The 18,278-nt window shown below is 39.4% G+C and overlaps 2 protein-coding genes across 2 annotated transcripts in view; one reads left to right on the top strand and one right to left on the bottom strand.

Moving 5' to 3' along the window:
* Positions 1-3,281, top strand: part of LOC117144281 (neuroligin-3) — a 70,128-nt gene extending 66,847 nt beyond the window's left edge. Inside the window, exon 13 of the mRNA XM_033309383.1 lies at positions 129-3,281. Coding sequence (XP_033165274.1) covers positions 129-1,297 — 1,169 coding nt within the window. The 3' untranslated portion in view covers positions 1,298-3,281. The remainder of the gene's footprint in view (positions 1-128) is intronic.
* A 13,639-nt stretch (positions 3,282-16,920) lies between these two features.
* LOC117144290 lies at positions 16,921-17,079 on the bottom strand. Its single transcript, XM_033309393.1, has one exon. The coding sequence runs from the start codon at positions 17,077-17,079 to the stop codon at positions 16,921-16,923; it is 159 nt and encodes a 52-aa protein (XP_033165284.1).
* Positions 17,080-18,278: the final 1,199 nt, after the last annotated feature.

Here is an 18,278-nt window from a genome sequence, read left to right as displayed (position 1 = left end):
TGCATATTAGATTTGTCTAAGTCTAATGCATTTTCAATTAATGTTATGCTAAAACTATAATGAGCGCCTTACGCAATACATTAAATGAGGATTCCGTTTCCTTTTTGTATTTCACATGTTTCCCATAGACACTAAGCCAAAGCTCAAGAATCACTATAGAGCACATCGCCTCTCCTTCTGGCTAAATCTCATCCCGGATCTGCATAAGCCAGGAGGTGATAATGTGCCCGCCGCTCACCACCAACTACACGACGATGACGATGAGGACAACAACATACCCAGCGATGCCTCCGTGAAACCCCTTAATCCGCCGTACATTTCACGGGCTGCGAACGCGGCGGCCATGGCAAACTTTACGATTTTCACCAACCAGGTCTTCTCTCTACTAAATCTCAGTTCGCCGTCTTCGTCGCTGCAAAGGAATGGCACTCGCTACGGGAGCGGTAAGATATATCCGGACGATATGATGGACGGCGATCACGCAGGTGGGGCGGCCAGTGCCTCGCAGGATAACGATGGCTTTGCGGCGTACTCCACAGCCTTGAGTGTGACCATCGCCATAGGATGCTCGCTTTTGATCCTGAATGTGTTGATCTTCGCGGGGGTCTACTACCAAAGGGACAAGACCCGACTGAGCGAACCCAGACCCCAAACCAAGCTGAAGAGGCAGGAGAACGGACAGATGCCGAACAACATATGCGGCGATCTGGAAACTCTGACTATACATGCGAAGAGCGATCCCGCCACGATACTGTCGCACCACCATGCCATGCAGCACCACCAGCTGCCGCCGCCGGAATTCGCAGACATACCCCACCGAGCGCCGCCTCCACCGAAGCACATGAAATCGCTGCAGGATCCGGGTGGCGGTGGCTCGGTCAGCGGGGCGGTAGGCGTTTCCGGGGTGGTGCAAATGCCGCCGCCACACGCCCTCCAAGTGATGGGCAATCAGTGCGGCACCCTGACCAAGAAGAGCTGCATGAAGCAAACGCAGGCCCAGGCCCAGCAGCACTCGCCCGCCCAGCAGCAGCAACAGCAACAGCAGCAGCAGCAACATGTGGTCACCCATCAGCAACACTTGCAGAATCATCATAATCAAAGCATGACCACTGTGCTGACCACGGCCGGTGGACTGGTCGTGCCCACGCCACCCACTGTGCCGGTGATTGTGGCCTCCACCACGCAGCACCAGCAACACCAGCAGCAGCATCAGCAGCAGCAGCAGCATCAGCAGCAGCAACACCAGCAGCAGCAGCAACAGCAGCAACATCCGCTGATGGACGAGCTGCGTGTGTGACATTAATTGACCGTGCGTTTTAAATGTGATCTCTAAACGCACAGCCACCTCATTCCTGGAACCCCAAATCCTTTCCCCATGCGTTTCAGCTGTCTCTATATATAAAGTACATAGGCTATATGGTAGCTATATGGTAAGTGTGTGTGTCAGGAGTAAGAGCTGTGTCTATCCAATACGCACAGATGCTTCGCTCCGCTCAACTTTGTTGCTAGTTGGTTTTAAAAATTACACTGTAAATAGTTAACCAAGTGTAGATTGTTGTCGAACTCTTTATCAAGGAAAGTTAACTTGGAATTTTAACTGATCTGCAAAGTGTTCAGCGAGTGTTTTTAGAGTTTATTTTCTATTGCATAGTAGGCATTTCGTGCTAAATTAGAGTTGCAGTTTCTTGAAATTTCATTTATCTGTATTGTTTTATGTATTATTTAACTAAGTACGTATTGGTCTTTAAAGTTTAATTTATTTTCCAATTTAATACTTAATATTGTATTTGAAGTACTATTTTTTCCATGTCAATATGTGTTTAGCAACTAATTAGGACCAATCAATACTACACGATTCCAAGTTACGAACAAGTTTCCTTCTCTTCCTTCTGTTGGCGTTAGTATAAAAAATTATGGTAGAATAAAAATAGGAAAAACTAAGAGTATTCTGAATGCGAAAATAAAAATGAACATGAATGTTATTCTTCCAAAGACTGAATTATAATTGTGTATTGTGTGTAAATAAAACTAGTTGCAGAATTAAAAGTACTACTCTACACGTACAAACAAACACTCCCATAAATATATTTTAGTTTTCCGAAGTATTAATATGAGAATGCAGTTTTTAACCAAACAGAAAACCAAAAGAAGAAACACAAGTCCAAGGGAAATGGCAACCATGAAATCAAATCATGTACAGGTGAAAGGGAGCTGTTCCTTTAAGTTTTGGCAGAGATTTGTAAAATTAAAGCTGTACAACTACCCCGAGAAAACAATAGACGTAAACTAAACTCATACTAAAACTGAACTAAGCTTTGGTCGACAGAAAACAAACGAAACAAAAGCAAAATTAAATTAAACTGTTAATTGTAAGCATGCAGGTACTTTGTTATGTAACTAAATAAATATTTATATAGCTATTAAAATTAAATGCGTATATAAGCCCACACAAAATAAAAAACAATAATTTCCTCTATATAGCTATACAAATTTCCAGCTGCGAGAATAGTTAAAAATTCCATTAGGAGTTAAGCGGGGCAATTGAAATGCGCATTGAAAGCATAACAGATATTCATTACTTTTAGTTTTTGTATTTACTGTTTTTTTTTTCGTTCTGAATAATAACTATTTACAAACAATTGCCCAAAATGGTAACTAAAATGGCAATGATACCCGAGAAAAACAGGATGGGAAAATTAAGCAATGGAACAGCTCATTAAAGTGAAACAGCACGAAAATGGCAAACAATTTACGGCGCTTATTAAAATACTTGTAAATTATATAAACACATTAAGCGGCAGTGAAAACAAACGCGAAAAGAAAACTATAACGAAAAACGGAACACGGAAACCATTTACAGCCCCATTGAGAATGTATAAGTTTATAGCTTCTGTATGCATATACATACATCTAAAATTAAATCTATATATTAATGTAATGGTGTACACTTAGAATAATTAGCAAAATAATACAACAAATATATATATATAAATAATATATAGAGTGCTGCATAACTGGCAAAACAAAAGGATACTACTAAAACCAAATCTCATGAAATCTATTGCGTTAGAAAATGTGTAACGATTGTGCGAAAGGGACTTAGCATTAACAAATTCGGACTAATTGAAGTATAGTAAAAACCATAAAAACATAAAATGAAAAACCACTTGAGAGAGGAGAAGAAAAATTAGTTTAATGGTTTATAACCAAAGTGTGCAGCAAAACAACTTGATGAAATAAAAATTTAAATAATAATAAAGTTGCAAAAATTATAAAAATTACGACTGATGTGTTTTAATTCGAATCCGTAGCGAAACAGGTAAGAATTAATCGCCAGTGCTCTAAGATATCATACAAACTCGATAAAAACGCACTTCCATTTTGAAGTAGTTTTTGTTTTTAAAAGCATCCCATTCAAAATCATTTAAATTGCCAAGTCAAACGAATGTGTTAAGTAATGGAGGCATGTGAGCTTTAAGTTTCCATTGAAGCGTTAAACATCTGCACACATGGGCGCCAACACTCGCTTATTGAGATACAGATAGTTCGTACATCTTTATGCGAAACAAATATGGCTCTGGCGCTCACACAGATACTCGTACCGGGTGCACACATCCACATCCACAGTTCTTAACCAAATATTCGCAGAGCTGCAGACCCAAGGATAAAGGAAAAATACGGACTTGCGGGGGGATAGTTGGGTGGCTTGCAGACTGAAGTACAATAATGGTTCTATTGATAGCAAAATAGAATGCGCAAAGGCAGCGCTCGATGGAGATAAGTTTCCTTAACGAAAAAGAGATGGATAAGAACGTAAAATCCATTGAAAATAGATTTATTATGTAAATTTGGCGAGCGTAAGTGAGTTCGCCATTACTCCATCTGTGTCTTTAATTCACAAAATAGAAAGAAAAACCGCACTCTTCCTCTGCCGTCGAATGCCATATATGCTTAACGTTATAATTGAATCAAAACAATTTCAAACTAGCTTAGCTTTCGCCTTCTCCGCTTTTTTTGGGCTGATTTGTCTGATTTTTATTACCCATGACAAAATCCAATTGAAAGTCGCAAAGCAATGGGGCAAAAAGGGGCGAGTCATGGCATTTAATCCCCTTGGAGAAAGTTTCATTTTGGTAATTCAGCTTTCGAGATACTGTTTGCATACATTGGTCGTACGTGTTGTTCTTCGTCCGTTTCACTTAAAATCAGGAACCAAGATGGTGGGCGTTAGTCAAGCTGTGTTTAATTTATTAGCACAGCCCGGCAAAATTAAATAATAAAAGTCTTCGAAGTGGCCCCCTTCATCGTGTTTGCCTCTGTGTGTGAGTGAAAATTATCACTTTTAATGCTGCCAAAAAGGTCACGAGCCAGGGGCGTGGCAGCAGGGGCGGAGGTCCTTCGACCCTTTGATGGGCGTGAGGCCAAAAGCAAATGGCTGGCGAGCTGAACATCCGTCCTGCCGTTGCCCGAAGTCCCGACAAGTTGATAATTTATGTTGCGAAATCTGCTGGAAATTGCCTTATACGCTAATAAAAGTATTTCCAAAGGGGTAGCAAACAACTTAATTTAAGCTGATCCAGATTTGCTCGGAAACTATAGAGCACTTTGAGTTGATGTCTTAAGTGGAAATCTAATTATTTTCTTATGATATAATTTAATGTTGTACACCTAGTGTAAGACCATTTCAAAGGGTTGGTTAATTTTTATTTAATAGTGTTGTAAATAACCTAATTTAATAAGCCCACTGGTAATACTAACTACAACATAAACTAAGAAAGAAATCTAAAACGAACAGCAACAACCGTGACTTTCTTCTTACAACTTTCGATTAACTTTTCCACTGATTTTTTAAGAAGTTAAAACCGACGTATTTACTTCTGAATTAGATAGATGGCTTTATATACTTTCTGTTTCAGTGTATGATAAATAAATAAATATGCTAGATATTTAGTTTCCCAGTTTCAAGGATACATAATATGTAGTACATATATGGTCGCAAAAGTACGCATTGAATTGCGTTGTTAGAGTATTGGAATCTCGAACTTGTCGTTAAATTGTTCTTCGCTTTTTCCAGACTACCTTTCTGATCTTCAGACTGGCCAAATCCGTGGCAGGACTTTCGGAAGTTTAACTATTCCCAGTTTTATAGCACTTCAACGTTAATCCCAACCAAAATTGAGTTCCGGATTGCTCAACTAAAAATTGGTCGACATACAAAAAAATTCGCACAATTTGCGGAAAGTTCGTTAATGTTTTTTTCCAGAAGCCGTTGGAAAAGTTTAAACGAAATCGAAGAAAAGTGGCTGAGCAAAAAATGCTATACACATTATAGCAGTTTTTCGTTTGGTAAACTTTATTTGGCCGGCAATTAGTTTGTATTATTTTTCAGTTTACTTTGCCATTTATATTTGTTCTTTTAGCCCCAGTGCCATAGTTGCATTTTTGCAACTTTTAAAATATTTATATAGTGTGTTTTTGCAGCTTTTGCATGCTACACTCGCTTTTTTTTGGCATCCAGGTGAAAACAGGATTCAGTGCTATACACTTTTTGAATGCCACAGAAAGTTTTATTAGTTGCTTGACCAATATCTTTCTTTTTGCTTTCCGCGTTTGGTTTGGTTTCGTTACAATTCCCGTGACAGAAAAACCAGAAATAACAAAGTTTGTCCATTGTCTTTTTCTCATTGTTGAGTAAAAAGTTTGCACTCTCATTCAGCAGCCAGATTAACTCAAATCCAATTGGCAACAAAACCGTCAAAACCGTTTATTAGTCAGATTTACGCAATTGATTTGGGATATTGTTTCGTCAAAATCTAATTAGATAGACTAGAGTTTCCACTCTCATCTTAAATAGAGTCATCGGATCTCACATGCATTGCATGTTAAGGATGGCAATAATGGCCCTGATATATTTTCGATCCGCCTTATGCGATACAATCTCCAACTATCCCAAATTTTGCACATATATGAAAACCATAATCTATCCATTGAGCCAAATCAAATCGAATCACAAATGCACCAAAGGGGGAAAGGAGGAGGTTCGAAGGAGCTTACATCCGATGCAGCGCACCCTGAAATACGGAGAGTGCAAAATGAAGACTAGGTCAGCCCTCTATCTATCTACATCACCATCCCACCCGATCCACCTCTGTATCCACCCTGCTCATCCGTCCCATCGAGGGTCACACTCGATGGCTGTCAATGATAGCTCGTTCCCGTACATGAAGAGGGGGGGGAGTCGGAGGGCACCAACTGCCCGACAAGTGTCGTATGTCGTCCTGTCTAATGTTAAGCTACTTTTCATGTATGCCCCAACATCCAATCCCCTTTCCTTTAGTTGTGGCAACTTGAAACTTGCGCACGAACGCACACAGAACCAAATCAAATATATCGGCCAAGGATTCGAACACAGGATACCTAGTTTAGGAGAACCGAATCCTAAAAAACCAGTAATTTATCAACCATTATTGAAATCAATACTGAAGTCCTTAAAAAATATTATTCAGTAAAAAAAAATAAATATACGGTTACGTTTTGCATACACTTTTCGTATTTAATGCCCATCTTATACATGTAATTATTTACGTTAATTCAAGTCATACTAAACTAATAGGTGCTAGTTCTTCTTTATTTCTTCGCCTAGGAGGTATTATAACAAACGCAAGGCACACACCAAATAATGTGGAAAGGGAAACTCATCTTCCATCTGAGGTCTCCTGGCTCTCAACGTCCGTTAAGCATCGCAATTATTCATGTTTATGATGCGATGACACTGCCAACTGTTCACCTTCCTTCAGAAATCGAGCTCCCCTTTACTTTTCACTCTATACTAAGCTATGAATGACTGAAAGGAGGTAAAGGAATGGGAAGCTGGGAAATATTAGCAAGTTGAGTCACGACCATGGCATCAAATTGGTTAAGATTGAAAAATTATAAATTATCGAATGGAAATATCTGCTCGGCGGACAAAAGATCTTTCGGAAATAAATTAGAATGGGTCATTGACTTAGGAGCTGTATGTATTGCCTAGCATACTCCTAGGACTAAATGAATTTGGAGGTCCTTGAAGCTCCTGATTAATATCAAACCCCCATAGCACTGTACACTGTGTGCCCAGTACCCATCCATATATCTACAGTGCGTTTCAGACCTTTAAGAATACTTGCAGTTTTCTTGGTAACATGAAAGCCATCTAATTAATATACAACTCGTTTTATTTTTAAGCTAGTTAATTTATCAAATCTAACCTATGAAGTGTAACTGATAGAAAATATATAATTAAAGGCGATTTACGGTCATTGCTAATTTATTTTTTCTTTTAGTAAACATTATGCACTTTAATCAAACTGACTCCTTGCCACTGGATAACAAAACAATTCGAGGACAGTGTATAGGCCAAACAAGGCATAAGATAGGTAGATCCCACATTTGACCACCCATCGCCGCCCCCTGAGTGCTTCACCCCCAGCAAACTGTTCTAAACTTAATCGTGTGTTCTGCATAAGATTATGAACACGAAATTAAACCGGTAACAAGAAACTTCAATTAGAGGTAAACATTTTGATTAACACTGGGAATGCGGCGGCAATGGATAAGTTTATCTGACCAAGTGCAGTCCAAGTTGGCAAGCGCTCCAAGCTTGACGACAATACAGCACAAAAATTGCTTTTAGCCAAACGCAGCGTAACTGTGCTCAATCAATTTATTGAGGCAAGTTAAAAAAAAAAAATGGATGCGAAGAAAAAATTGCACGTTTAATGGAAAAAGTTTTTGGCGCCAAGGAAAATGGAGCTAATTTGATTGTCATTAGACGGCGAAGGCGAGAAACAAATTCATCCAACCTTTTGCATGACCATAATGCGTACACTTAAAATATCCAGAAATCTTAATATATAAGTAAGTTATACAAACACCTATTTTCCATAAAAATATACTGTTACAACCATAATGAACCCTTGACCTTAAACTACTATGCGCTGATTAGTTTGAACGCTTAGTTCAAGTTATTAGTTATTTTATATTTGTCGAGTGTTATTTTGTTTGTATGTGTGGCTGGGCTAAGAAAGGTAATGCATATAATTGAATTTTTACACAACTAAAGAAGAGGCCTATTCGCCAAATGCCTTTGTTGCTAGAAAAGCGCCGTCGAAAAGATGGTGATGAAGACAGCGAAGAATGCCGGCGAAATTAAAGTGAAATTGAAAAAGTTTTATGAGCTTTTCCTCCATGCAGCGGGCCCACAAAAAGAGCAGTCGGCTGGCTGGCTGGAAAAGAAAGCAAAATATTACACAGCCTCCGACGACGCGTAAAGAAGACAAAAGGCCAAACGAGAGGTAGTGTGCTGGAAGATGGGAGTGGGAGCGAGAGGCTGAAACGCTTTGCCACCGCTAAATTGCCTTCCTGTTCGGAGGCGGAGGGCATAACTTTGTGCAGCAGGTTGCTTAGGTAACAGTTTTATGTAGTTATCCCTCCGAGAGCCAATAGAAAAACGATGTCGGCCTACACCCTCTGCCAAACCACCCACCACCCACCTCCCATCGCCCATCCGCCAGTAATTGCATAATAATTGCAGTGGCAGCGCCACCAACAGCAATCCACACTCTGACAGCTCTGAATCATCCGAAGGCAGCTGCCACGCCCGCTCAAACTAATTTTCCCATAGAATTACTTTGGATGAGTTTGGTAATTAATGGCAGCGGCAACGGTGAGCAAGTCATCTCACACAGAGAAAAAAAACGAAGGGATCGTTTCAAAATGCCTGATTAACATATTTTTAATCTATTTAAATTTGGGCTAATTTGAAATTCTGCTCGGTTAAATGTTTTTATTTTGCATAAATTTTGTAACATAGCTTCAAAGGTATTATTCAGGCTATTAATGGACAAATTACTTTCGCAGCGGTTACATTTATGAGAAGGAAAATTATTTAAATAATAATTAATAATTACCACAAAGCCATTTGGAAACATATTACATATACATTTTAACTAAGGATAGATCAATTTAAATGTAAGGATAATAAAGTGCGTCTTGTATCAATCTAATACCATTAGGATTACATTAAGATTTCGCATCAATTAATAAAGAGTTTTCTATGCTTCTATAGTTATACAAAATAATACTTTACAAGCTAGCTGCATTATTTTCCATAAAAATCATTAGTTTGTCCCGCCAATGGAGCTACTAAAAATAAATAAATAATTAAGCTACTACAAATCAGGCTTCTCAACGAATCCAAGAAAGTCAAAGTCATTGCGAGTTAATTGAAAAATCAAACAATTTTTTCCTTAGATTTCCCTGCTCTTTGTAGAACATAAAAATCAAAGGAAAAGGGAGTCTTGAGTTCTTCGATTATTAAATTTACAATTTTGCATGTGAAATACATAAAAAGTGAAATGCCAAATGCAAACTCTCTATCTACTCTATAGCTATTTAATTCTGGTTAAATTTGGAATCTTTAAAAATAAATTTTTCAGATTTGATATAAAATAGTATCTACATGAAATGTAATTTAAGGTACCCAACATTTTTCCAAGAGCACCTTTGAAGGGCTTAAGGTGACAATAAAAAAGTAACAAGTTTAAGGGGATTGTAAAACTTTATTTGGTTATTTCACTAACAACCTCAGACTTAAGCTTCGAAAGGAAATAAACCTCCGTCTTCCGACTTTGAGGTGGCTGGACCACATGGCGTATGAGCAACACCATGCAGATGCAATCCGCATTCAAAGTTGCAGAGCTGAGAGCCTTAAGAAAACAGCACCCAAGGACACTAGAATGTCCATTCAGTTGAACTGCAGGAGGTCCTTGGCAGCAGCTGCTGCTATTAGCACGTGGCCAGGAGTTGCTACAAAGGGATTTGACACTTCCCGATGGACATTGCATTCACATTTAATCTGCAGCTACTAAATGGATTCCAGTTGGGTGACAAATAAAATCCAGTCAAAGAAAGTGTTTCACCCTTTAAAATTGACTTTTCGTCAGGACTTTTTGGCCTTCGTGTATCAGCTTCGTTTTCAAATAGGAGTCCAGCAGTATTTTGTTTTCATAAAAGACGGTTTAAGTACTAGATATATTTCACATTTAATTTCTCCTATTACAAATTATATTATATTTATATTTCAATTTATTTACGTGATCTCTTTCACAGTTACTACAATTGGGCTTAATAAAAAAACATGTTTTTCGATAATAATAAGAATTCAATTGTAGCATAAATTTTCTTTTGAAATTTGGTTTAGCACACATAATAATCCCGATATATGAAAACATATATATGCCACGTATATATTTTTTGGTTTCCCATTCATTTTTTTCCACTCCTTTGTTTACCATTTAATTATGTGTTTTATCTTAGTTTTTCATTAGGTTTACAGTTGATTGCACAATTCGAATTAGATTCCAGCTTCTGAAAAATATTTACGTTGCAGTGTTTGTTCAATGTTAATTTAATATAATCAATTATGTGGGCTTAACAAATAGTTTTTTAACAACTTAATTCGACTTTCTATACGGGTTTGCAGTGCAAACAATGGAAATATGTGGCTGATGTAGCTGATTTAAGGGTAATATGGTATGATATGTTATCCCATGCAATATAAATTATTACCCCATTCCGAAATTTCAGAAATATTGTTTTTAATTGCTATAGTCGATTACCTCGACTATCATATACCGGGTACTCTGTCTTCTTGATTGAAAACGTTTCTACATTTTGATTTGTGGGAATCTGGAATCTTTATGCTTAATCTCAATTTTCTAACCCGCCGTGTCCGCCATGTCCAACTCCGTCCTGGACTGCATCTAGCATACCCTTTTAGTAAAGGGTATAAAATTGACTGTATCGACGCCAAGATGTATGCTACATTTATTGCTCACAATTCTTAGAATTCACCTTAAGCACGAACCACAATTTTCGGCATTACGGACACTAAGCTCAATGCATTTTTCAATTAACATGGAAAAGGGGAAATCATTAAAACAACAATTAATTTTCATTGACTCTGGTATCCATTATTGCGGTTATGGCCGCAGTTCCCAGTTGGCTCATATTCGGCCAGCACCTCCCACCCAATATAACTCGAACCGAAATGCCAACGGATATGATGTGGGTGCAATTTGTGCATTGTTATGTTTCTGGGAATATCTGTTGTGCACACACACACTCACGCGCCTGCCAATTGTTATTATTTTTCTGTCAATTTTTGCATTTTACAGAAATGTTATAATCCCAGACCAGCCCCGAACGAGCAAACATATCGATCGAACGCAGTTTTAATTAATGCAAAAGCAGTAGCAACCATTTTTAATGTGACATTTGAACATGTTTGCGGTGGGAATGGAAATAAAGAGAGATTCCACTTAATGGCTATGGCCATGGCTATAGCTCTGGCGATTTCAGTTTAGTCGTCTTTAAGGATTGGCATCGCCAAACTCAGTGAGTTTTACGAGTCCAATTTGTTTTGGCTCTTTTGCATTAATTTTAATGCATCGCCTGACTAAATATTTATGCAATACACAACGCCCCATTGCACATTTTGGTTGCGGAGCATCCGGGATAAAGGGTTGACGGGGTTATTTCATTGGCTGCGCTCGCCCGGATCGTTTGGGCTGATGGCCTTTTGGTTATATTTATGAAATGGCCCCGAAACGCAGAAAGCGTTTAATGTCAAAGCGGTTCAAAGCGACTTTTAAATGAACTTTTTGAGGGAATTGCCGACGATTTTTCTTGTTTGCAAATGAGATATCTTTGTCGAAATGGAACCAAAGCTTGGCTTTACATATCAAATACTATTAAGTTTAATAAGACGTTCTGTGCAAGAAGAATAAATATTTCATTTGCACCTGATAAGATTACCGCAGTAAAAATTATACCTCTTGTGGTCACGAAGTATGCCCATAATTGTATACCCTGCCTCACGACCTGCAAATTTTCGAGCTAGCAGCCCTCCATTATTGAGTTGGGTTTGCTTTTACATATTTCAAGTTAATGCTATTAAATGGTAAAACGCACACGTTCCACGCATTCGGGCCAAATGGGCCGTTGACCCAGGCTCAGGTAAATATAAATAGTGAGGGAGTGGCGAAAATCCGACTGAACAGGTTCATTTCCCCCTCCTTTGTGCGCACTCAGTTGTGCGAAACTGTGCCGTTAAAAATTTGTTTTGGCTTACATTATTTATGCCCCTTGCAAATGAGTCCAGCCTCCATTTTGGGGTGCCCATTCAAAAGGGGGCATTTCGACACGGCAAAAGATTGCAATTGGAGTTGCTTAGTTGTTAATGGAGCCAAACCAAATCCTGTTCCACTTGCACACACGAATTTATAATTTGCAATCATTATATGGCTGCATGCTTCATTACTGTTTGTTAAGTTTGCAGGCCACGGGCCAGTTTAAACATAAAGATGGTTTTCAGTTTCAGGGCTGCACATTATTGCGACACATTTTCCACATAAAAGGGTAGCAGAAATTCCAATTTTATGGCAAATATTATATGGGTTTGACGAACATTTCAGATTGTGTAAAATGAATCCGTTGCTGGACCAAGCAAACATTGCGACAACTAAATTACAATCGAAATGCGATAAAATATTCGTTGAATAATGCTGAATGAAATGGCTCCTTATTCACTTATTTAAAAATTTAGCCGAGTTACCCTTCTGAAAATCGTCAAACAAATACAATTACGGCGCTGAAATTGGAAATTACAAAACGATGGAAAATGGAACAACAACAAATATAAGTGTTGAATAATAAAGTGTATAAATGGGAAATTTGCTGCCAAACAATAAAATTGCCCTAGCAACAAAACAAACACAGCAGGCACAAAAAGTGTTATTAACACAAATAGAAAATAAACAAAAACCGGGGGGGCGACTGAGAAAGCGACATTTTGGATTCCGTGTGCCGTGTTGTTTTGTGTTTATTTTTGTGTGTGCAACAACCGGGCGAAAAATAAGCAACAAAAAAGAAATTTGCATAATGAGGCTATTATAATTTCAATTAAAATTTCTCTATGCCGGGATTTTTTCGGCTGTATCCCCTATGAGCAAACCCGGTGTATGACTAACGACCGCAGAACTACAACAAAGGCACAAAATGGGCTTAGGCGCCCTCGAACCCGTGGGCGAAACAACGATGTCAACAACAAACACCAATCGCTTTAATTACATTATAAATTATGCAAGCGAAAGTATGTGCTAAAAAAATGTTGCAAACGTGTGTTAGATGTGGAATTATAACAAATTGGGTCGAACGTAGCTTCTGGAAAAATAAGTCGGAGCCATATTTGATCATAGATACATAGATACATTTTTAATGCAAATTCCGTCGCAATTGATATGCAAATTTACATTGGAATGCATGAATTTTAAACTAGAATATGGCAAAAAATAAAAAGGATTACATATAATGATTTAAACAAACTTAGAAGTTAGTTTTATGTGTAAAATTAACTTAAATTTGTATCCTCCTCTTAGCTATTATTATTTTGGGTTCAAGTTATTTTTGCTAACCATTTCCGAACCAATAATCTCCCCATGGCTTCGCTCGAAAGTGGGTCCCACATTTAAGTTGGCAAAACAAGCATGGCAAGCCGCAACATTTGCATACCCAAATGGGCTCACAGCGCCCCATTCTTCCGTGCCAAAAAATAAAAACGGCCCTTGTACAGTTGGCTGCCATATTTCGAAGCCTGCCAGTGTCAATGCAGGCGAATGTCATAAATTTCGCATGCAGACGGCCAAGATGCGGCCCCGCCCCTTCGCCCAGCCGCCTCCGCTGCAACTGCGGCGCATAAATTTGGTTCCAATAAATTTAAATTAGCAGAATGTCAGGGAGGCACGGCTCCGGAACAGTACAGTACAGCTACACGAGACAGGGACGCCGAGTCTGCTGCACCCAGTATTTATGGCTCCAATCCAGTGGGGGTCGGGGTATGGTGGCACATAGTGGGGGCAAGCTGGGTAAAGGACGACTAGGTGCGACATTGTAATGAGTGTGGTTCTGCGGCCAGTGTCGCCACACCTAAGCACATTATGTTGTTGCTAATTAGCGATGTCTTCAGACGGGCAGGATTCTCGGGGGAGAGGTCCTGCCCCAAATTAGATGATAAATCTCTGCGGGCCCATCAGAATGTAGAGAGAACCAGGAGGACCGGGTTGGGTATACCTTAAGTTTCCAAGTCCGACGGGTTCCGGAGTCTTTGTTCGTAACATTTTATGATACTTTAAAACTTTAATTGCATTGATTTCCATTCCCAATTAACAATTAATTATAAAATATCACAAAATACATGCAGTTTTGTGGCTGCAAGATGAGTGTACTTGAGTTATTTGTGCGTTTGCTTTTCCATTTAACGCACTGCCATTTTTTTATCTTTTGTTAAATGTGCTAAACCGAAACTAATTCCACTCGAAAAGATGGATAACAAATGCAAATCGTGCTTATTTATTCAACGAATCTGACACAAGAAATTTGGCGTGAAAGGTACCACACACTTTCCCACTTTCTTAGCAGTTCTTATCATTTAAATTGAGTTCGTGGATTCTCTTATGACAGAACAAATCAAAAAAGAGTGAAGAATAGAAATGAAAATGTCGCCTTGCCTCAGAAGCGACGGAGAAACATTTTCCAGACAGACAATATTAAATATTAAGAGAGCAGCCTCGACGATGTCAGCCAAGTAATTTCTCAAATTGCAAATGACTTTGCAATTGTTTGAGGGTGTAAACTTAAAGGCGGAGGACCTGGGCGGTGGGAGCCCATTTCCAAATGCATCTTGTGACTTATTCCTCACAGCAAATGGTTGAAGCCCCACCAGAGTCATCAATATAAACCAACCGAAACCGCAGGCAACTAATGACTAACTGCATAAGTAAAGCGAAAGGAAGTTGACGTTCGATATGGTATCTTGCAATACCCTTATTTGGTTGCAGAAATTAACTAAACACACCGCAGTAAAATAAAACAAATATTAGTATAAATTATTTTTTATATATTTACTTCCGTATCCGGTGCGTTTCCTAGACTAACTTAATGCATACAATATATGCTCAGATTAAAACTGAAATGGAACAATGCCTAATAACATAATTATATATGTACTATAGTATCTAGTATTTACCCTAGAAATAAATTCGGGATTATTGGGTCTTGAGAATACCCTGTGCTAGGGTATAATGAACCGAACATTTTGCAGAGTTATTCCTCTGGCCGGCCAGCAAAATAGTCCCAAATGTCCATGAGCCGAAGCCACCAGCGCAGCAGTTTATCATTGTGAGAAAGAGCCCCCGGTCCAGTCCGCTGCCCGTCTCCCTCCCACACAACAGCCGTCTCTTTCGGAGCTGCCGAATCAGCAGTGAAGGACAACGATGTCAGCAACAGGAACAAAGGATGACCTCCGCCGCCAGCAGTCCATAGCACACCATGGCATTCCATTTATAAACCACCAAAACGAGACGATGACGACAACGACGAGCATTGACCAGAAAGTGAGGGAGACGGGCGGAGGGGCAATGGAATGAGACGGCCATAGGAAGTGGCAGAGGATGGCCAACTGCAAGAAAATGCCACAAAACTGTTTGGTTTTCTTGCATTTTCAGATCCCCGCCCAAAACGCCGCAGAGGCGAGCAAGGAAAACAACGCACCAAGTCCTGACAGCTGACATCTTGGGCATGGAGCAGCCGAAAAATATTCAGGGCCCATTGTTGGTCCTGAGTTCCTAGGATTCTGCAAGCGACAGCTGAAAAGTAAAAGTTCGTCATTCAATCTATGCGTGTTCTTGAGCTTAGCCACGCCAATGACAACTTTCTCTGGGAATAGTTTCTTAAATTCAAGAACTCAGGATTGCAAGTTGAAACTGAAGATTTCCTAGATAACGCTATGGTATGTCCTTTAAATCAAAATGTCTTAAAAATATGTGTGTGTTGTGTGACATTTGTTAAGAAAATGCAATAATTGATTTAATTTACAATTTTTATTATAATATTTAACATTTTATATTAGGGAAACGGTTTCTTGCTGATGCTCTTTAATGTTTCTATTAAAATACTTTCCAAGGGTTTTTAAGGCATTTTTGCTTTGAAACTGCGCTTACCTTTAGACTGCTTTGGATTCGATTATCCTTTTAAAATAATCTCTCGCTTGGGTTAACCTGACCCGCATTACTATAAATATGCATTCGTTTCAAGGATACCTTCAAGGACCGAGACCGATGCCAACCTGACCTATTCCAAGCCCTGACAACGAGATGCGGAGCCAGCAAAGCGTGAAATTTCAATTTAACCCATTAATAAACCCAGCTGAAAATCTCCAGCGAATGCAATCAGGAGCACAGAGAGAAAGACACAAAAATAGACAATAGTCAAAGGCGGAGCGATCCCCCCCAACTATTCATATCCCACCCCCAGACCCAGTTTCCCGTCCAACTCTTTGGTTAGTCATCTCTTGGAGCGGCAGCGGCCACAAAACAACTTTGGACTACATTTCACAGGAGCCGCACACACATACACACAGATCCACACAGAGGGAAACCCATACAAAGAGAGACAGCGGCTGCCACGCCCACAATTTAGACGATTTCACACAACAGAATGGCACAGAGGGCGGGGCGATGCGGGGGTGGGGCAGCACTTCCGTTTCCGCTAGCTTGCACTGATTGTTTTATATCCTGTCAGAGGACACGCCGTTGCCGAAATTCACAAACTTGTTTTGCGCTTTCTTGGCGACTTGACTAAGAAGCGGCCCGATGCACTCAGAAAATATTTATTGAACAAATCAAAATCAATTTATTGAAATAGTAAGATAACCAAAAGCTTGCAACTCTTGTGTGGTAATGTATTATTTACCAAAATAAAAAAAAAAGTTGTGTTGAGTATGGTTATCACGATCACTATTTAATTATTATAAAACATTCTATGTCAGCTATGAAAATATAGCTTGGGGCTATTATTTCTTTCAGTGTAGTGAGATAGTGGATTGCTGGATTTTGGGTCCCTCGACTGTCGTTGCATTGCTGCGGCATTTGAATGCGGTCCTCGTCCAGTGGCGTCCTGCGAGAGAGCCCAGCATCCTTGCATATTTAATCAAAGTGAATTACAAATGCCACCAGACAATGACAGTGGCAACTTGGCAAATGACGATGGAGTCGACGCCGTCCACGCCCCGTCCTTATCAATTCGAAAGTGTTATATGTAACACCAGGACCAGCGCCAAGATAATGTTTCACTAGTTGGCTGAAAGGCGCGGGAGCGAAGCAGTCGGGGTGTTGTAGCTTGTAATTTGCGTTAGCATGATCAAAAAGCATTCAGTTAATAATAAGGCGAGCAGTCCATTATTTAGTCATTGATGGGGACCGAGCACTTGCCGAGCCCAACCAGCCAAGAAGTACGGCTCCCGCCTCGGAAAAAGTTAATTTATTTCTTTTTCCCAGCTTCTTTCCGGCTCCCAAAAGAAGGAAAGTTAAGTTTAGGGTTTGCACCTTTTCCCCTTGAACGGGAAAAGTGCCCTTAAACTTCCCTTACCTTCGCTCTTTGGGGGCTTCCCCTTGCTTAACCCAATCTCAGCCCCTGGGCGACAGTTTAATAATTACTCATTTTGCTTTTCTAACAAAATGAGTTTGTAAAAAATGGCAAAGTAAATGCAAAATGGTTTCCATTTTCTATATAACCCACCCCGATTTTAGCTTCAGTGGCTTGTAGTTAATTTTCCCTTTTCTTTTAGGGCTTGATAAGATTTTCAATTGTTTTTCGGGCTCTCCGTTTTTTTCTCAAATTTTGTATTTAATTAAAAACGTTTTGACCTTTCCAAACGGTTCTAGGAATCGTTTCATTTGTAAAATGAAATAAAATTATTTCTATGTTTATGTAATTGTTTGCTATTCAGCCTAAAAATAACATATATTGTAAGCGTACTGCCTGCATAATGAGATGAAAAATCAAAATCAGGCACGTGGCACATCGAACTAACTTTCCGAGAAATATGAAAACAATTTTCCCACGACACAGGCTGCCACAAATTTTACATTCCCGCCGGGGCACGCATAATTTTTGACGCATAGAAATTTTTCTACATTTCAAATTCGAAATAGTTCGGCCCAGCAAGTCAATGAAAAGTCCCTGTGGGTGCATGAGAAGGTCTGATGTGGCGTAATTGGACCCAAGACATGAAACTTTCTAGCCAGACCCAAAGAAAAAAATATTTATGCACTGCGGTGGGTCGGCATCGTTTTATGGACTTTGATTTTATGACTACTGCATATGCCATGTGTGTACTTTGG

Source organism: Drosophila mauritiana, chromosome 3R (assembly GCF_004382145.1).
Source record: "Drosophila mauritiana strain mau12 chromosome 3R, ASM438214v1, whole genome shotgun sequence".
In the NCBI taxonomy this organism is placed as follows: Eukaryota; Metazoa; Arthropoda; class Insecta; order Diptera; family Drosophilidae; genus Drosophila; species Drosophila mauritiana.
This window is presented reverse-complemented; position numbering and strand designations above follow the sequence as displayed.

Bases quoted from the DNA above. Each gene is read 5' to 3' on its own strand.
- LOC117144290 (XM_033309393.1), bottom strand. From the start codon at position 17,079: ATGCAAGGATGCTGGGCTCTCTCGCAGGACGCCACTGGACGAGGACCG.